Below are 21,419 nucleotides of genomic sequence, written 5' to 3' on the forward strand. Positions count from 1 at the left end.
TTTTCAAAGTATTGATATTGGGATATTAGTATAAAATTACTTAGTATTTCATGGAAAAATAAAGATCAATATTATCGTCCATCCTTACTCTAAAGGATCTGTAGTGTGCTTCCCCCCTGGACACCCATCTCTCTCTCTCTCTCTCTCTCTCTCTCTCTCTCTCTCTCTCTCTCTCTCTGCTTAAATACCTTTGACAAAAAGGACAGAAGGAGGAGGGAGAGGGGGATGGGAATGCTGGGGGAAGGGAATTGTATTCGTTTGACTGTGAGTGTGTTGTCAGTAGAGAGAGCAGGATAGAGAGAGAGAGAGAGAGAGAGAGAGAGCAAGAGAGTGGTGTTGAGTCCGTACGTGGAAAAACGTATCCGAGCACGCGCACACACAAGCGGGGATTATATGTCTGTTCTGAATTTGAGAAATGCAGGCATGATTAGGTAAGTCAGGTTCTCTCCATCCTGCTTTCTCTCTTCCATTCTCATTCTCTTTTACCTTATACATTGATTCAGGTTGCATTGAAGGAAAGCTTCAAGTTGCATAAGAAAATGCAAGTGCTGTAAGTTTTTCTCAGTCTTCTTCTCCTCCTCAATCTTATCTAGCTCCTGATTTATGTATACTTTTGCATACAGGTGTTTCTATGTATGCTCTCTTCATGGAAACGACTTTCCTTAGCTTGAAGAAGTGTATGTTTGTGTTTCTTAAGTTGAAGAGACAGAATGGTGTCAGTGCTTTAGTATAAGAAACGTATTTTTCTTATTTAGTATAAGAAAAATTATACTGGTGTAAAAATATATTATTAAGGAAGCCTAAAATTTTGCCACGTGCATGCATCTTTTTTGCTTTTTGCATATTTGCAATTTATTGCAGATTTTTTTTGCAATGCAAGTTTTGAAATATAAACTAATAAATCATTAAATGCACTGGAACCAATCATTCAGCATTGCAAAGTAAACATCTGTTATAGTTATATATGTCTATAGATAAACAGTGCTTCTGGATAGAACAGTTTTTAATGTTCTGATGTCAGAGGAAGTGTGTGTTGTCCTGCACAGCGTGTCAGAGAGGAGCGATCGGCTTTCGGAAGCAGCTTGAGAAGCCACACTGTTTGAATGGCATGATTATGTAATATTTTTCATTCATATGTGAGCTCCTCTGCTCTCAGACTTGAAAGGAGAAACGGAATTTCTCTCTGAGGTCCTCAGCACCAGCTGCTCAAGAGTAGCTTTTCAGAAAAGTAGTCGTTTAGACCACAATCATTTAAGTAAAAAACAAAAAACAAAAAAAAAAAAACGTGTTAGGACTGTCACAATTACTATGTAATAAATGATATTTATTATATGGATATTTATGATTTGGATCTGGATTGTTTGACTGATTTGTGGTAGTGATTCCTCATGACATTCCATATTTATACATTTTCTTATTCAAATAAAAAGCAGTTTAGTCCTTATAGTATTTATTATTAATGAATAAACCATTTATAATTCTTTGTTTTTTTATTTAAAGGAGCATTCATGTGACTTGACAATGTGAGAAGTACACGCATGTTTTGTTTACTCTTGTTTAGCTGTATGTGACGTGTGATCACCAAGCCACATTTTATAATCATGATAATCATGATCATTTGAGATGTCCGAGGTTTTAGATCTCAGAGCTTTGGTGTTGTAGTATCTCATAATTTAATATTTTTGTGCTTAATATTTGAGTGTATAAATTCAGTGCATTCAATTTCACTGTTTACATTTCAGTATTTTATTGGGTTCCTGCTAAATGTTTTACGTTGGTGGTGCTGATGTTTTTTGTTTGGGGGTTCAGTGTGATATATTGTAGTGTTTTATATTTTTGTCTCTGTGTGCTGTTTTAGCAGTTTTTATTTTAGTGTTTGAATCCAGTGTTTAATCATTTCGACTTTAATTCCAGTGTTTCATATTTTAGTGTTTGAGCTCAATTTGGGAATATATTTCGACTTTGAGCACATACAAATTTTTTTTGTGTTTAAGTTAAAAAAAAACATTTTTAAACTTTATATTAAATAAACTATATTTGAAAAAAAAATATTTATTAAAATTTTAGTCTATATTTAACATATATTTTTGTATTTTTGTTTTCCTAATTATCATTTATTGTTTGAGTTTGGTTGAGTGTGGTGTTATAGTATATCTATAAATAGTGAAGTATATCTGAATGTTTTAAGTGTTTCATTTTTACTCTCTTATATCTCAGTGTTTCAGTCTGTCATGTTGTAATACATAAATATAAAGTCTGTAAATTCTCAGTTTTTTATCCCACACTTTTACCATTTAGTGTTTTAGAGCTTTTTTTTTATTAACTATTTCTGAACTATTAAGTGAACACAGTGTAACCACTTACATTTTTTTGTTTGCTTATTAAACAGATAAATATGAAAAGTACCTACAGTTCTAAAATGAGATTTTTTCCCTCTGTAAGTTATATGTTCATATATATTTCCCTGTTTATAGTTTTTCGAAGCATTAACCAAAATCCTTTTGGTAATTTTTTAATGCATAAAACCGATTTAAGTTGATTTCTTATTACTTTTCATCTGTGTTTGTGTTTTGAATAAACCTCAATAGATGTAAAGGTCAGGAAAATGGCAATTAGAACTATTTTCATTTTACTATTTTACTATTTACTATTTTACTATTTACTATTTTATTTTCATATTTATTTCTTAGCCTTTCATAGGCTTAGGCATTTTAGGAACTTAGACATTTAGGAAAATGTGGGTTGTAAAGCAGGATCTGAGATCTGTGAACAAACTGGTTTTGAAATGTTCACAGTCTTGTGATAGTGCTCTCTTTATTGCAGTTGGTTGCAGCACTGTGGTATGCATGGGGCTTTTTGTGAGGCAGATTTAGAAAGGCCTCTTTAGAGGCTGGACACAGCCATACAATCAGCTTAATGCCTACGTGCAGGCCCTTAATGAATACCCCCTGTGTGTGTCCAGCCCACAGAAGGAGCAAGTCCCAGCGCAAGCCTCCATGACTATCAGATTCCGCTTTGAGTCTAATTTGTTTAATAAACTTTGTCATTTTGCTCTGGATTTTTTTTTTTTTTGTTGTTGTTTTTTTTTTGTTACTAAACCGTATCTTGTCCTGTCCTAGGAAGTGGATCTGGATGCGTAGTGTCCTGGTGCTTCACAAGCAGGTGATGGACTACAGACGCACAGACGCTAACCTGGCTTTCCCTGCAGAAGTGTCACCTTAAACCAGACCACGTCCGCAGAATGCTGAGTCCTATTGTTCCCTATAGTAAGTTGCACGCATGCTTTATTGTTAACATCAGTTTCATATGGTCCTTGTAGTGAATTAGTGAAGTATGTACTAAAATACCCCTGCTTAAATCCAGGTGGAAAAATCACTAACACATAACAAATAATATGAATACACTTGTATAGGAATCAGTATTGCACTTTTTTTCCTTTGATATAGAGCATTGTGCATGCTGCATGCTTTAGTAAAAAAGCAAATTGTGTGTGCGTGTGTATGTGTATGTGTGGGATGCAGGGAGGGGGGTTTAGTTGATGGCTTTAGCAGTTGAATCCCTGCCGTTCTGACAGTGTCATTTCACAAATCCCACTCACCCTCCCAGTTTTTCCTACTCTCTCCGCTCGGCCGACCTAATAACCGATGTGTCCAGTTTTAGTCCTCGTTCCACTTCTCCAATTCCCCCCTCCTCCTTCTTTTAGCACCACTCTTCATTTGAGCTCCTTGCAGTCCCTCACCAAAACAGCATTGTTTATTAGCCAGCATGGTGCTTTTTTTTTCTCGGCGATCGGCCCAGGGACTCTTCGCTCACCTCCTCTCCGCTTTATCGGCGTGACAGCTACATGAAAAGAAGGAGAGAAATCAAACCGCTCCGCCACGTCTGATCAATTGGAGATGTAATTACATAATAATGAAGGGAGGGCTTTTTTTTACGCTTGGCTTGGGATGTGTGTTGCAGCAGGCAAATGGCTGTTCCTTATGTTCACTTTATGCTGGTGAAACACTTTTATACATATTTTCTATTAGTCAAATAGAAATATTTATACAAACAGAAATGTGTGGTGCATTAAAAGAAGCACTGTGTCGAGACGAGGCGTGCATCGCAATTATCAGTTGTGATGATCTCGCTTTTGTTCTTAAAGCAAAGCTGTAGTTGCTCAGAGCATCTTTTGTGCTGGAATTCACTTAAAGGCTTAAGCCCAGACTTGTCAATTTAGTCATTCTAATGGACGGATCCTTACTGAACAGTTCTTGACAGGCCACATTTTTGTCTTGCCCAGAATGACATAACTGCAATCGAAGCATACTTGTTTTTTTTTTCTTTCTCTTTGGCTCTATAATGAGTGCAATAAAGCACTCTTTCTGAATCATTATAATACAGTAAACACAGCACGATGTCGTGTGTTTACTCAATAAACTCTCGCTTTGTACTTCAAAAGCTTTCTCAGTTTGGGTATTGATTTTCGAGAATGTCACAACGGCTTGGTGGAATATGTTGCATTCCTCAGAGACGCATCATATTTGAGCGATTTTAAGCCGCTCTGAAGTGACCAGTGGATTTACACAGAGCCTGCTCTTCCTGTGTTACTGCTCTTTGTTGGCGTGGGTAGATGAGAACAGGCTGTTCTTTTGAGTGGGGTTCTGTGTGTTTGTGTTCTTGGGCATGTCGTGTGAATGTTAGGATTGCACATGCGGTCGTTAGATATCCCTGATGTTTACACTCTAAGCACTTAAACACACGCAGATTCCTTCCCCAAGACATTAACCTAACGTCCATTTATCTTTCTTTCACTCAACCTGACACGTCCTGCTAAAACTCTTTCTTACTTTTAATCAACGCAGTTTGTGGACATTATATTGATAGTTAGAATTTATGTTAAAGGTATGAGTACTATATTAATGATTGCAAATGAAAATAGATTTTTGTGTTTTAGAGATTTACAGTGTATAAGAACAATTCGCTATTTTTTAGCCGATCCCATAGAAAAATGATGGATAGTTTCTTTAAATATTTTGTGCATTGCCAAATACACCTGTAAACTGCACATGAAAAAAAGCCTAGCCCATGTGGCATACATGTGAATAGTATCACATCCTTGCTGGAATTTTCTTTGTAAAACAGTTGGAACATTCCCACCATCAGGATGTGTTCCTGACCACACATATCACAGGCATTAGTGGTTTCCACATATATGCTCTTGCATGCATGGATGCACATGTGTACACACACACACACTCAAATTCAGTTTCTTTCACGCCCATTTCCACACATTGTCTCCTCACACCGCCCGTGTGTTACCTCTTCTTTACACTTTTAAACAGACAAACCTGAAGGAAATCTGAGAGAGATTCCTGGGGCCATGGATACTCCTGTAGGGATTTGGTGCAAAGAATCTGTAATCTGCACTTCAAACACGCTCCTAAATCAGTCCCAGGCCAGCAACTCACGAGTGCTCTAACTCTTGTTGCTCAGAGGCCCGCTGTCCGGTCGATCCTTTTTGCTTTTGAAGCACGAAATGAATACAGCCCAGCACCTCTTCTTTACAATGACCTCATTTCTATTCTGCAAAAAAAAGAAAAAATGCCAGGCCTGCCGAAGCACTCTGATTACATCTGTTAAGTCATTAAAGTTCTGAAGCTCCGAGGGAAGGGGGCACGCTGAACTCTTCTGGATGAGTGGCGCATCTCACAGTCCTCCAACAACCCTAACGAGAGCGAACGAAGCTGAATACGGCTCTGGAGGGGCCCTTGAGTAAACAGGCGGCACGCTGAAGTGTCTGTGTGAATGAGCACGAGGGTCATTAGCGGCGGGTGTGAATGGGGTTTAATTAGCCCTCACGGTGGTGCGCGCTATGTGGGCCGGGGAGCTAACGGGGTGACAGAAAATGAAAAGCTTTCTGCTTGCGCTTCCTTCCCCCTTCTCTCATCAACTTACCATCATGCAGGAGAGCTCATTAAGGCCCAACGCTGTTGCAATTACTCTCCTAATTAAGGTTGGTGCTCAGACTCATTTGGGTGGCCTTCATAGTCGAACGGCTGAACTCAGGCCCACAATCACTCCCCCTTCTCATGCGTGGAGCTCCTAATTAAGGCAGAAATAGATAAGATGCCGTATGTACTTCGTGTAGTGCCTCAGGGATCGGGTTTTAAGGCCGCTCACATTTCGTTTTGCTTCTGCGTAAACAGAAAATCCTCACTCTGTTGTAGAGTCAATAAATAAACAAAGAGAGAGAAAGAGAGGGCAAAGGATTTAGCCGTGTGGGAATGAAACACGCAGGGTGGGATTGAAAGGGAGGGAGTGGGGGGGCAAAGACGAACAGTGAGGAGAAAGATTCAGAGACGAGGATGAAGGGTGAAAAAAGGAGGAGAGATTTGGTGGTAGGAAGACAGATGGAGGGGGTGATTGGTCATCGGCGAGCCTTAGGACAGCTGTTCTTTGATATATTAGTGGACACAATGACCTAAACCCAGCCTGCAGCCACACAAAATGGGGACCCTGTTTTTCTAAAAGCAGAGGGGTTGCCTGGCTTTTGGCCATTTGTGGACACAAATTAGCAGATTGTGGGTGATAGGGGTGGGGGGGGGGGTTCTAAAATTATGAGCTTAGAGAAATGCATCTAGCTGTTTTGTGCAGCTGACCACAAATAATCAGCTACGAAGTGTTACAGCTCCATCATCATTAAAATTTGTACATTCAATCCCTCAATTTTGAATAAAAAGATAAGGATTTGATGTAATTACATTCAAATGCAAGACTAATTCTTAGAACAGAATTCAAACAGATTAATTTATTTTTTAAAGTGATGTCATTCTCAAAATGTAGTATAATGAGTGTAATTTATTTAGTTTTTACACAACTCTGATGGTGAGAAATACTATCAAAGTAATATAAAGTAGTTGGTTATCATTTTTTTTTTTTATCAAGATTTTTACCAAAATCAACTTTCAATAAATAAATAAATAATTAAACAAATATGCTATTAATAAGAGTCAAAGCAAATACAGTGTGCTTAGTTTTGTGGGTCTATGAATAATAATAATAATAATAATAATAATAATAATAATAATAATAATAATAATAATAATAATTAGGAGAACAAGAACAAGAAGAAGAAGAAGAATGAGAATACAATCCCCAATAGTGTTAATAAACATATAAATAAATATAATTGCCCAATATTTAAATATGTTCAGTGTAATCATAGATATAAAATAAAGTTGTGCTGTGATCCTAAGCTACATCCTTCCTTTTTTAACTGTAAGAGGTTCCTCGCTGCAAAATGCTCCAGGAGTGCACTCGTCATTTCCGTATATATCTTATGGAAAACAGCTTATGTCATGATTTTGTGGTTCTAGTAGCTAATCAGAACAGATCAGGAATGATCTAACATGCCTGCATGCACTTACAGTGTGACACATGGAGGAGTGATAATGCCTTCAAAAGCTCAGAGATTACAGAGGGCTGGCAGAGAGAGAGAGAGAGAGAGAGAGAGAGAGAGAGAGAGAGAGAGAGAGAGAGAGAGAGAGAGAGAGAGAGAGAGAGAGAGAGAGAGAGAGAGAGAGAGATGGGAGGGGTGGGCCAAGAGTGAGGACAGAGAAGCTCCTTCACTGCCACTTGAGTAGATAGGCTCCCTCCTCTAGGGATCTTGCATGGGCTGTGTGAATAGATGTGTGCACGTCTGGGAGGGCGCTGGGCAGCAGGTGTGAAAACTCGTAAGAGCCCTCCAACTCTTCTGTTATTACATCTTTTTAGGGCCATGAAAAGAAAAGAGCAGATGAGCTTCGGCGAGAAAGCGTGAACGCTGCCCAGGGATTGGGTTTCCTTTGATTGATCACATCGCTGTGACTAGCACATGGATTTATAATAATTTTCTCGGCAATGCTCAATTAGTCATGGTCTATAAGTAATGACAGGGTGTTGGACGAGGTGCTTTTAATTGGACTCTGGTTTTATTTTCCAGCTGCCGTTTCCAGTCAGGATGTACATGTTAAAATAACAATGCAGTTTGAGTGATACATGAAAGAAAATACATTTACGCATTTTATATATTGTTGAAAACTATAGTTTGTTCTGAACTGAAATACTGTACGCTAGTTAAAATGTTTTAATTGAATTACCTTCAAAAGTTTTCATTTGAAATTCAAAAGAAAGATGCCAAAACATTCTATTAATTTAGGTACTGTTTGCTGATTTAATATGCATTGTATTAGATACATGTTTGTCTTGATTAAACTGGATTGTTATCAACCTGACACGATTCTCGCCTCGCACAGTTATAAAAATATTTCTGAGCTATTTAGGTGAGACACATTTACTTTTCTTGTGTTTGTGGCATCTGAATGTTTCCACAGAAGCATCCAATAAAAAAATATATATCAACACAAATAAAAATTAAATGCAGGAATGAAACATTCTTTTTTACACGCTCACTCAAATGTGATTTTATTATTGTTGTGATTCACCCTATAAGAAGGTTGTAAGAACTCTCCTAAAATTACATGATCTATAATATTATATAACATTGTAATACATTCTAAGTGTGACTCCATGTGTCTATCAGCCATAAAACATTTAAACATGGCAGGCAAAGCGATCTAACTGAATCTAATTAGACCAGCACCAGCTTCATGTTGTTGGGGTTTTTTTTCAGATAAAAAAGTATTGTGTTTTATTTTTTTCATCTATTTTAATTGACTTTTTAATAAGGTTGAAAAGGAGATCTGATGTTAACACTAAAGAATGTTTGTACTTTCTTTCCACACATAAAGCTCCCACCTAAATCATTAATTCTTCAAGCAGCTAAACTAAATACGCTGAATACAAATCAGCTAATGATTGGAACTCAGGATCTTGTCTTATCTTTCGTGCTCTGCGATGATTAATTCATGTAAACAACCACCCTCCATCTGTTTCTCTCTTCTTTTTCTTTCTTACCATTTGCAACTTTCTGCCTATTGCTTTTAATCCTTCTGTTCTCCTTGTGCACTAATTTACAGAAAAAATGTGAGATTTGCAGACATGTGGAAATTTTGACTTAACTCTTTTCACTCAGATGCTGTTCTCTTGGGGTCTGTTGATGGTAAATACAATTTCGTATTATTTAAAAACCGACAGATGGGTGTGAAAAAAAAAATCAGCGAGTGATATAGAGTCTCCATCTTAAGAGTGGTTTATTAGCACATGTGGGGGCAGGAGTGTGTGAGTGATCCTGCTTGATTGAATTGATTCTTCCTACTCACCCTCATTGCAGCTCTTTTCACACTCTGCCAACTTTAATGGTCGCCTATCCCAGAAGGCATGTAGCATGTGAGTAGATTTTGTGCCTCAAGACAGAAAAACAAAAGCAGAGAAAAAGAAAGAGAGAGAGAGAGAGAGAGAGAGAGAGAGAGAGAGAGAGAGAGAGAGAGAGAGAGAGAGAGAGAGAGAGAGAGAGAGACAGAGACAGAGACAGAGACAGAGAGAGATGTCCTGTGGACCCCATGGGAGCTGTGAAACAGCTTCTGGCCTAGTCTTCTCACATTACAGAAAACTGGGATTGCTTGTACACACACGTTCTGCTGCAAGAGTTTAACATTGTTATGGGTTTAAATACATGGGGTGGGGGGAGGGGGTTACATTATCAAAGTGGAAATTGTTTACATTTATGAATGACATTTATACAATTCATTTGACCTAGGTGGAATCCAATCCAAGCTATGAGCCGCTTGAAGATGTGACAAAGTCATTTTTCCACACAGCAGGGCAAATCTTGAGACATTCTCCGCATTACAAATTACAAATGGCATAATCTGATCCTTAGCAGTGTTTGCAAATACACATGCTGGTTGATATAATAACTACTTATCCATGTGTATGCTGAGTACTGAAGTACGGGTCAATTTTAGACTTTTTTTGTGAACAAGTCACTTAACAGGCCACATTCACTGCTTTGTCCAAATGAGTATCCCGTCAATTTTTTTAAAGCCATGAATTCTACTTTATTAGAAGCAGAGGGAGTGACTTCAATCTATAATTGGAAAGCAGGTGGTTGCTGAACTCTTAACACTGGCAAGCCCAAAACAGTGCTCCATCACGCACTCCTTCCAAAAATAAAGAGATGCAATATGAAGTGCACACACACACACACACACACACACACACACACACACACACACACACACACACACATACACACACACACACACACACACACACACACACACACACACACACACACACACACACACACACACCAAACTCCCTCAATAAATCCCAGAGCACCACAAAAGCTGTCGGTGGACCTCGGCTGAATAGATTAATAAGATTTCCATAATTAGGCAAGCCTCTGACAATAGGATCCCTCTCCTTTGTCTCAGAACCAACAGAATTGTCAGGCTAAGGGGACGTCTGCTGGACTGGCCATTTCAACAATAGACATAGAGACAGTAAGGCGGTCAGTGGAAACATCTGTCTCTCTGCGAGGCCTGGAGTCTTGTGCAGAGAGTGGCTGCACCAGGCCCTCTGAGTCTGCCTCCCACAAAGCATAGGCTGCAAGGGTCCATGTGGACAATAGGGCCTGGTGGCGAGAGAACCCTTCTTTTCCTAATCCAACTGCTGCAGCTCTGTTTACTCGCCAGCTTCCCAAGTTGATTACAGCTACAGAGGGTGACATGCAACCTAGAGCTAGTCATATGGACATCAATGTGTTGGGAAGCGAGCTTTAGTGCTTTCCTGTGTTTGTTGGAAAAGCGAACTACAAACCGGGAGCTATAATAATGCAGCATATTAATTATTATTATAATGCACATTTAGAAGTCTATATTACAGGACATTGCAAGTTTTCTAATAACGATTTTCCATAGTGCATAGTTGCCAGATAATCATTTCACATAATTTTCTGGGATAAAATGAATCAGTCAGTTTTGTGTTCAAGACTTCTAATTACAATGATAACAATGTAATGAAAACCGTACCTAAATACTTCTTAGCTTCTTAGCTGCAGAAAAAGAAAAGACAAATAATACTCATTTTCGGACACACCGGGGGAAAACATTATTTATCATTGCTCTTTGATGTTTTTCTAAATTTTAACATGTTGTACCCATTGTTTCTTTCTATAAGGCTAGAATAAATTAATCTGCATTGAATGTGTGCAGCTATGATTGAATCACAAGTGTAGATTAAACCCCAGCCATATCAAGACAATCCAAGCGCAAGCTTAGGTGTGATTGCAAGCTGCAGCTTGTGTCCGGTTCATTTAATGCTGGATGGAATAGTGTTCGGTGAGGTTAGAGGACAAAAGGGAGCTGTAGAGGAGCTGTGGGTGAAGGTCAGCACCTGGTCTTTATCCTACGCTTCATGAGAGCAGGAATATATCCTTCCATCCCAAATGGCTCATCCGTGAGATTGTGTCTGTGAAAGGGAGGGGTATGGAGTGTGTAGAGGGGGGATTAGACAGCAGGCTCTCTGGCCGAAGAGAGTATCTGTATGTTAGCATGCATGCATATGGGAGCCTGTATGCACAATCTCGTGTATATTGATGGAGTGGACAGCAGTTTGGCTGGTTGGCTGAGTTTCTTAATGTCAAGCTTTGTCCACACACAAATGCGTGCGCACACATGCTCACAAACGCACACTGGCCAGTGCGTCTGCTGTCCACTCTCTCCCCTCCCCTCCCTGCTGCAGGTTTTATGAGCTCCCCTGGGCTGCCATCCATCTCTGTCACACACTGGCCCCATTATTGGGCTCTGCACAGCTCTGCTCCTACCAGACTGCAGATGGGAATGTCCTGCAGGACGTCTACTGTTTCTGCAGTCTGGACAATGACCTCCAACTCCAAGCCCCAAACCCACTTCAGGGTCTCTTTCTTGTTTTCTTATAGTTTGACACAGATTTGAACACAGGACTTCTTTGCACTGTGGGAAGTTTAAAATATATGGATGTATATTCGAAACACAAGGTAATGCAGTGGCCATCTGGAGAAGAGAGAGAGGGAAGGAGGAAAGGAGGAAAGGGGGAGGGCAAAGTTTCAGAGAAAGCCTGAAGGAAAATGCAGCATATTAGCCCGAGGTATGATTTAAATGGCAATAAAACAAGGGGCACCCCCACACACTTGCAGAAGTATAAATAATGAATCATAAGTTTATAGAAAAAAATCCACCTATAATAAAGATTCAGAGACTTTATTCTTTCACCCCTACATTTTCCTGCTGCAGGTCTCACCTCTGGCCAGTTTGTGACAGTTCAATAACGCCGAGCTATGCAAGGAATTTCTTACTAATACCTCTGCAAACAGAAGCGAATCACCTTGCAATACGGGTTCCAATGTGATTTTTTTAAATGACTGAAAATGCATACACCATAGAATCACAATGATTGAACTGAGCTATCAAAGCTTTATAACAACAACAAAAAATGCATTCAAGGGCAAAATGTAGAGTTTCACTAAGATGGAGTGAGGAAGGGAAAAGGAGGGTTCCACATTTGCAGAGGGAAATTTCTGTTTTGTTTTTCTTCCCAGTCATTACTCTATTGGTCTCTCTTTCATCCCTTCAACATTAGGGCAGTGTAATGAATCACAGGGTCCAAAGCTGCAGATAGCCAGAGGAAAAGACATTCCACGCTACCAGTGTTTCATGGGAAGCAGCCGATGAATAGCACAACTATTCTGTGCCTCCTGCCCATCCCCCCCCGCCCCCCCCATGCCCTTGCCCCACTGTCTCCCTCCCCATTCTTTCTCCCGATCTGTCCTGGATGCACAGGGCTTTTAGAGAATTGCTTTGTGGACTGGCCGATGTGGTACATGGGATGGACAGCAGGCGTTCAGTCAAACATACACTGGGTGATAACAATGGCTCCTCAGGGAGGGCTGCAGATGCTAGCACATGTCAGCTATGCTCTGTAAGTGGCGAAAGGACCAGTCCACCCCTTTTACACTCATGGGAATACAAAGATATTCCTTCTCTGTGTGTTTGTTCGCACATATTTGGTCCTATAATTTCCCAAATACAATAACCTGCAACCGATCTATGAGAAGACTCTAGCACTCAATATATACACACATGTATACATTCATAGTTCAAAGAAGCTAAAACAATCAAAATGTAAAGAAATACTTTTTTGTCTAATTTTTATCTAATACATTTATTTACATTTGCGGCATTTGGCAGACGCCCTTATCCAGAGCGACTTACAACTGTGCAGGGGAGTGTTTTAGGGCTTTTGCTTAAGGGCCCAGCAGTGGCAGCTTGGTGGTGGTGGGATTTAAACCTGTGATCTTCTGATCCAAAGCCCAATGCCTTAACCACTGAGCTACTACCTCCCCTAATAACAATGACCACAGATAAAAAATTTAAAAACTGAAAAAAGAATGGAAACAATAATAATGTCAGCACTATCACTAAATTAAGTGTATTACAAAAACTGTAGTGTTTGAAACATTTGAACTAAAAAGTTCTTACTTTTTTCAAAAAGTTTTGTGGTGTTCATTTGCTGTAAGGTGATGTCATATATAAGCGTAAAGGGATTTATGCAAAATCACATTATAATATACAATACAAACCTGCTTTCAACTTATTAAGTAATTTCAATATGTTTAAAATTTTGCTTAAATTTTGTTATTTTAAAAACTGAGACCTAATCAACATCCAGTTAGAATGCCCAATGCATTTTCTATCATTTTAAGCCCTCATTTTTCTGTGTTGTGACATGGGTTGTTTGTATCCAACAGGTCTGTTGAAGATGCACTGGAACCCGGAGCATGCCCAGCCCCTGAGCCAGTGGCCCGAGCAGCATTTGGATGTGTCCTCGACCACCTCCTCACCCGCCCACAAACCTGAGTTGTATTCGGCACGTGGCCGCGGCTCTTACAGCTACGCTTGGGCCAATGATGACATCTCTGCCCTCACTGCCTCCAACCTGCTTAAGCGCTATGCTGAAAAGTACTCAGGTGTGCTGGACTCAGCTTATGAGCGCCCTGCTGTGGGTGCCTACCCTGAGCCTGCCACCTTTGGGGCTCTTAATGGCAGTCAGAAGAGTGAACTGGAGCCCTGGCCCCTCTCACACAGCACTGATGTAACTTACCCTTTGGTCCCCCCCTCCACCCATGATAGTCTGAAGGTGGTGCCAGCACCCACAATGCCACCTGGCTCAGGCAGCATTTCTGCAGGCAGCAGCAATCTGTCAGATTCAGGCTACAGTGGGAGCAGTTCATGTAGTGGACCCCATTCGAGTGATTACACACCCAGCTACAATGGTACCTACCTCTCATCAGGATACTGCCCCCAAGGCAGCTCAGCACTTCCCCCAGCACCACTTCATGCCCTGCAGTCTGGCCCCACTTTGCTGCCCAGTTACACACCCTCTGCACCTGTCTATAACTACCCGCCTACGACTTACCCCCACCAGACTGGCCTTGTGCCCACCTACAGCCACCCAACACCCCCTTACCTTCCCTCTGGTATAGCAGCACCAACCCCCATCACTTCCCGGACCACAGTAGTAGGAGGCAGCTACACTTACCAGCACAGTGGCCTAGGCAGCTCAGAGACAGCAGGTTCACTGAAGAGGAAAGCATTTGAAATGACCCCTGAAGAAGAAGAGGGAGATAGAAATTCACGCTATAGGAAATATAGCTATGAAGCCTTAAAATCTGGCGGAGACTCAAATTATGGTGTGGGTGACAAAGCAGAATGCAGAGGGAATGGGTTTGTTGCTACAACTGCAGACCCACAGGCATTCAAGCCCAGCAAACCTGGGTCTCAGCCAGGCATTGCAGGTGATGAGGTGGGCAAATACAGTGGCCTGAAGCCCCTGCTTTCGCCAGCATATGGAACAGCTGGTGACTACAGCCCGCCAACAGCCATGACAGGAGAGAATGGAGGAGCCGAGCATGGCTTTCCCCAGCAACAACGTTCACTCAAGCACTCTGAGTCGCTAAAGATTACAGAGCAGCACCTGCTGGAAGTGATAAACAATGAGCTACAGGACTGCACACTGCCTACATTGTGGTCAGATCTAGTTGGCCATGCACGTCTTAAAGCAGTTCTGGAGGAGGAACTGCTGTGGCCAGTGCTGCGCTCTGACAGTTCCGCTCGGCCTCCCCGAACTGTGCTACTGTTTGGCCCACGAGGGGGTGGCAAAACCACACTTGTGCACTCCATGGCCACCCAACTTGGGGCTATTTTTTTCAGACTGAGCGGTGCCACATTGGTATCCAAATACAAGGCAGAGGCTGAACAACTTCTGGGCATGTTATTCTCAGTGGCTGCAGCACGCCAGCCAGCGGTGGTGCTTCTGAGTGAGTTAGAAGCCTTTGAGGATGATGAGAGTCTCAAACAGCAGCTGCAGGCTCAACTTGAGAAGGTGCAGCGTGGCTTGGTGCTGGTGGTGTGTTCTACACGACACCCAGAGCTTCTGAAGGAGCCACTTTTGTGCTGCATGGCCAAGCGCTACCATGTTAGTCTGCCAGATGGAAGTGGCCGCAGGCAGTTGCTGCTGCAAGCTCTTGGGCCTCATGGCTGCAATCTGAGTGAACAGGAGCTGGCTGCTGTGCTGCAGCGTTGCGATGGATTCTCAGCACATGAGCTGCTGCAGCTTGGACAGCAAGCCCTGGCTTCAGCATCAGCTTCAGCCACTGGTCAGATGCACGGCCTTGGCACACCCCTCTTATCGCCAGCCTTCAAAGACTTTGAGAGCGCTTTTTGTAAGGTGCGTCCACATGGGGCTCCCAAAGAACTGGACACTTGTATGGAATGGAGCAAAGTGTATAGCCACTAAGAGACAGTTCAGCCACTGGAATCAGGACTGCTTATCTTTGTGTAGAAAGCCTCATGGATATTTTTTCTTTGTTTTTATTTTTATTTTTGTAGCAACATACTTTGCAGCCAAAAAGGGGGGTTATTTTGGGAGATTACATTTTACAATGAAAAGTCATTGTAGAATGAACACTTTCTTGTCTTGGAAACATGCCATGGTGTGCTGTTTTTTTTATGATTGAACATATACGTTATTCCCCAAAGAGATTAAATAATAGGCATTTATCAGAAGGGTAATTCTTGGTTGTTTGCTGATAGAAATTCTGACATACAATATTTTCTGGAATTTCACTAGAATTCTGATCAGTCTTAATCCTGGAATGACCCTGGATTATATTAATAATGTCCCATTAACCATAATTCTCAGGATCCTATTTATTGCCTGTCTGCTCCAATGGCATTATATTTTTATTGTTTTGATCTACTCTAAATTGATATTTTGGTGTTAAACAGCTTGGGAGCAAATAATTATTTTTGACCAAAAAAATTATAAAACAGCACCATATCGCTTTTAAATGATACCTGCCCTATTGACAGCATTTTACCAAAAGGCAACCAACGTTATGCAACCTATTTGACAACAACAATATTCTACAAAACAAGTTCATTGTTAGACTGTGGTTATATTGTGTGCACTTTGTCAAAGCTCTGTCTTTTAAGAAAAAAGTGTATGCATTGCTACCCAAATAGTATTAAGGGATAGGAAGTAAGAGAAAAACAGAGATAGGGACTGGCCCTCACTGTCTGCACAATCTGCTCTGTACACTGTACAAACCAAACACACAAGCAGAATATAGAGTCCACAGTGTTCTAGGGCGTTAAAACCAAAAACCCCTAACCATTAGTTCCTGCAGTCTATCTCACATTCCTCATCGAGTTTTCTGAATTCTTAAGACAAGCAAGAGCAAAAAAAGTTTAATATTCTCTTCTGCTTAATTTTTTTTTCTTAGTATATGTAGTCTTGTTTAAAATACTCAGGAAGAATTTCTTTACCTCAGAAATGATATCGAATGTATGTAACTTTAGGGTCTTAGTAGTTAATATTGAGGTGTTTCAGAGTTGTGGAGAAAGAGAAAGAGTGGTCACAGACCTGTACACACACTGCAGCTGTGGTATTACCTCACAGAAGAAAACTTGAAAATGCTACAAAGACTAACGTTGAATGTAATTCAGGTATTTCAGGAAATATCTGATGCCATAAAAATACAGTTTTTTTGTAATTCTATACAAGTACATATTTCCTTCATCCTTTCCAACTTTTTTTTCAATGTAGATTTTGATGGAGTGATGATTGTCTTCATGAAAAGTTATTGTAGATGGCTGATCAGAGGCTTGATTTTGTTGGACAAACTGTTTATAAGTAAATAATTTTGACATAAAATCACAATTTATTTGATTTTAATGAACACATACATTTTACAGCTTTTATACACCATACATTACAACTCTTCAGATAACTGAAAACAACCCAAAGATTAATCAGAGCAGATTTGTATGCAACTGGCAGCTAATCATGTCTAAAAATCGATTGTGTCTTGCAATTTCTTTCAGCGTACACACACTGCTGATATACTCTACATGTAGACAATCCAGAAGCTTCTACCAATGTTAAAGATTTTGGCTTTTACTCCAAATGCTACTGATGGTGCCAATGCCAAAAAAGTTCTGAACATTATAATCATACATCTGTTCACAAGGGATTGTATTGCAAGGGATAGAGAGAGATCCTTCTTCTCATTTTTTTGTATTTAGTCATCATCTTTCTTTAAGGCCTATAGCTCCATTTAAGCTTAGCGTGCGGCTTCTGACACGACATTAACTACAGGTCAATCATGATGATCTTCTGCATACACATCGATCTGGACTGATGGTAAAGTACAAAACCCAGCAGTCTTGCACTCTAATAATGTTATAGCGTAGACACAATACCGAGCACTGCTCACTTCTAGTCCCAAAATCTGAAAGACAATGTTATATAAGACTCAAGAGATTTTTATCCATTTTGTTCCCAGGCATGTTCAGTTAGCAGTTTGTTCAACAAAACTCTCGTTTATTAGCTGTTTTTTTTTTTATCTATTAGTACAGTAACTTTGATTTAGTTTCTTGTTCTTGTACATTTTCTGTAACCATTTCTACCTCATTTTTTTTTTTTGCAACATATTGTACATGAAAGTATTTATTTCATGTCTTTTTTGATGTCTTGTTTTGAAAATGCTAATGTTCTTGAACTGTAATGGTCTACCTCAAAAAAGGCTGTATTTTAAGAGAAAAATATCACACATTATTAAAGAGAATATGTCAACCTTTTGAACCAGGTTTATTTCTCATGCTGTGTGTGTGTGTGGGGTCGAGAAAATTACATGACTGCAGTTGGCAAACTACCAAGATAAATGGCCTGATCTTGGTCTGCACTTCTGTCCTCAACTGACCTCAGTGTATGGGGCAAAATAACAAATCTAGATTTACTTTAGATTTAGATCTAGATTTACTGATAAAAGATTTAAAGAAAACATGGGTTTCACTTATTTCAGTTTCACTCAAGAGATTCACTCATTTGATCAGATTATTAGTGAAGAAATTGTACTGTGCATGTGATAGCTAGAGGTGATCTCTGTGTGCACCTGTAAAATACCGCAGAATCATTACAGGACTGTGCAAAATAAAAAACATGTAAAGAATATGTCTAGTTTACTATCTAATGTCTTTTTGCAAAAAGAGGGTCCATGAAAATCAGATTCAGCTTATAGAAGAAATCCTATCGTGCACAGAAATGGTTTGTTATAAACTACTGGAATACTTTATTGATTAATTATTTAGGTGAATTATATGTCATTCTTCATAATTAACAGATAGATAGATAGATAGATAGATAGATAGATAGATAGATAGATAGATAGATAGATAGATAGATAGATAGATAGATAGATAGATAGATAGATAGATAGATAGATAGATAGATAGATAGATAAATTCCTTTCAGAATGGTAAATGTTTTCTATTTGATTAAGAATAGCCATAACATTTGTATTTATCAAAGGCAGCATCATATTATATATAAAAAAGACATTAAAATTTGTAAGAATTAGGATTGTCGGTCGTTGGCCAGACTCTGAGGCTGCCATTTGTGCTTCATGTCCAGACAGCACACTGACATTTTTCAGAATGACTGTAGGTTGCTTAGGGCCAAATATCTGTGTAAAATGTACGACAAGCACCAAAACACGGTTCCAAAGAAAACATCCCCACCTAAGAATCAGGTTTGGTCCGACCGGCAGGCAAACACAGGTATATCTCGTCAAACTAGTACACCACCAGAGTGCTGGTAAAAATTAATGTTTCTGAAAAACTGCTATAAATGCTATATCACAGATACATTTTAATGCACTATTTGGAAAAGACTCCACCACTTGAACCAACTGTGCCAGTGTTTTAAAAACTGGTAGCTTGACAATCCAAACGGTAATTTAACAGATTTGGGACTTTTTTGGGAAGAAATGACACATTACTAATATTGTTATATGGTGAGAGAAATGTAGCCAGTTCCTGCATAGCTGGACTTGAGTTGGTGTGAACATGTGTTTAACATACAGAAAATGCTAGATCTCTGTGTGTGTTTTTAAATATCAAACCCTGTAGCAGTGTATGACAGAGATTTGTGATTCTGAAAGTGGGTCTGAGGACACCCAGTAGGTGTATGATTTTTATTTTTCAGTCCAGTTACTTACAAGGGTGAAAATTACATTATACGTTTGTCAAACAATTAAGCTTGACTGCTTACTTAAGTAGAATGGATTGAATCCTGACATTAGTGACTCAAAAACTAGTCTCTAGTGAATCAATTTAGACCTAGTTACAAAGATGAGGAATAAAAACCTAAATCGACAACATATTATTGTACACATTGTGCAAGTGATCATGAAATAGAATTGTATTTTGAACTAATTTTGTACTTTAAATTGTGACTGGATACAAACCGTGTAAAAAGCATAGATTTCTCTCAGACTTTAACAGTGAATCATTTGCACTCATTTTTAAACAAATATTGGTATTTCATTAGCTTATTTTTTCCAAAGAGAAATGATCATACAGTAGATAAGATGTGTACAATCTGTACAGGTTTTAATGAGCAGCATGGTTTGCAGAAATGATTTGAATGTAATGTAGGTCAAAAGAAGACAGGATATTTCATTCTTTCTGTATATATTTTTACAGCTTGGTGCCTATATCTAGTAATACTAAAATAATACTTGAGGATTACATTTATTTTTTTTGGATTCTTTTGGAAGGGTTTAGCACATATATCTACTACAGCATAACTCTGTTTGCTATGGTAACCATTTGTGCCATTATGATGGATATCTGGATTGTTCAGCATGAACATTTTGGATCTCTGAGCTGATTTCTAAGACTATAGGCTCAGCATATTTCTGCTGAAATCACAGCTGACTGAAGTGGAAGGAATTAAATCAGCATTTAAATCATTCTAGAAGAGTAGAAAATCAAATGATAACAAAACTTACAAATCAGGTACTTTATTATGCATTATAAAGTCGTAACATGATATATTACAGAATAACAGTATGAGAACTGTTTATAACATTATAAAAGCACTACAAAAGAAAATTAGCACCTACGTACAGTGCATTATGATTATTTTTCTTTAAATAAATCAAATATAACAGAGAAATTTTAATACTAAATATAACACATGTATTAAACAGAACAGAACTGAATTGGTATTGATAATATAATGTTATAAACACTTAATGTATTCGGTTAGCAATTTATAAATAAACTAAATGGCCAATAAGAATAAATACAATGTGAAGAACTGTATTTTGTGCAACACAGAAAAATCATATTGGTGCATAAATAATTGTGGTGAATTTTATTAAAGGAAAATGATTTACATTAGCTTTGATGTGTTCTCAATTATGTATTGAAGTTTCATATGTAATTTTCACCAGAAAGCAGGGAATTTGAAGTACAACCTGCAGTTTTTCCCACCAATAATATAACGCAGCTAGAAAAGTTATCTCTGCCCACATGTCTCTGTATTGCTGCTTTGTCTCTGGCTCTACATTGTCCTGTCTAGCCTTGATACTGACAAGGTTGACATCAGAGGAGAGCTCTGACACCGGGTGAGTTAGGGCTGCCAGCTGGGAGCAATCAAGTCTATTTTGAAGCCAGGGACATACAGACCCCCAGGGCCAAAGCTGTAACTAGCCTAACCTGTAGACCCTTCTCCCCCCCAAAACCTCTAGTTACCCAGCCGAGTGCTATTGATTCCAGATGTGCTAACCCCTCCGTAAAGCGACTTTACCTAAAAGGACCCTGAAATAATCACGGCTTCACAAGCGCTGATGAAGGGGCCAAAGAATGTGGCAGAGCCTACTTTAACATAAATAAGCCAACTTCTGCCCACTTCATTAGTGTGGTAAAAGACCCCAAATGGTCAATTAACCCTACTGGCTGCTTTACGGTTGACCAAAATATATTTTTCGACAATTTCCTTGTGTGCGAAAGTCATTATTTATAATATTATTTATTTATGTACATATCAAAGTAAATGATTCTAAAGTATTTGTACATTTTGTCCCATTGATGTGAATCCAGCTTGTT

At 39.3% G+C, this 21,419-nt stretch overlaps 1 protein-coding gene across 2 annotated transcripts; it reads left to right on the plus strand.

Annotated features, from left to right (window-relative positions):
- The first annotated feature begins 281 nt into the window (after nt 1–281).
- On the plus strand, nt 282–18,108 carry fignl2 (fidgetin like 2). 2 transcript variants are annotated; one of them, XM_083569865.1, is made up of 3 exons: nt 282–431; nt 3,120–3,266; nt 13,712–18,108. In XM_083569865.1, exons 2-3 carry the CDS (start codon nt 3,242–3,244, stop codon nt 15,757–15,759), a joined length of 2,073 nt encoding a protein of 690 aa, XP_083425991.1. In that variant the 5' UTR covers nt 282–431; nt 3,120–3,241; the 3' UTR covers nt 15,760–18,108. The 2 variants fall into 2 exon arrangements, with proteins under 2 accessions (XP_083425991.1, XP_083425992.1); XM_083569866.1 differs by lacking the exon at nt 282–431 and having other exon boundaries at nt 2,887–3,266.
- Nucleotides 18,109–21,419: the final 3,311 nt, after the last annotated feature.

This window comes from Silurus aristotelis, assembly GCF_946808225.1.
Source record: "Silurus aristotelis genome assembly, chromosome: 19".
Classification (NCBI taxonomy): Eukaryota; Metazoa; Chordata; class Actinopteri; order Siluriformes; family Siluridae; genus Silurus; species Silurus aristotelis.

Bases quoted from the DNA above. Each gene is read 5' to 3' on its own strand.
- fignl2 (XM_083569865.1), top strand. From the start codon at position 3,242: ATGCTGAGTCCTATTGTTCCCTATA. The intron at 3,267-13,711 runs GTAAGTTGCACG...TGTATCCAACAG, and splicing joins GAGTCCTATTGTTCCCTATA to GTCTGTTGAAGATGCACTGG.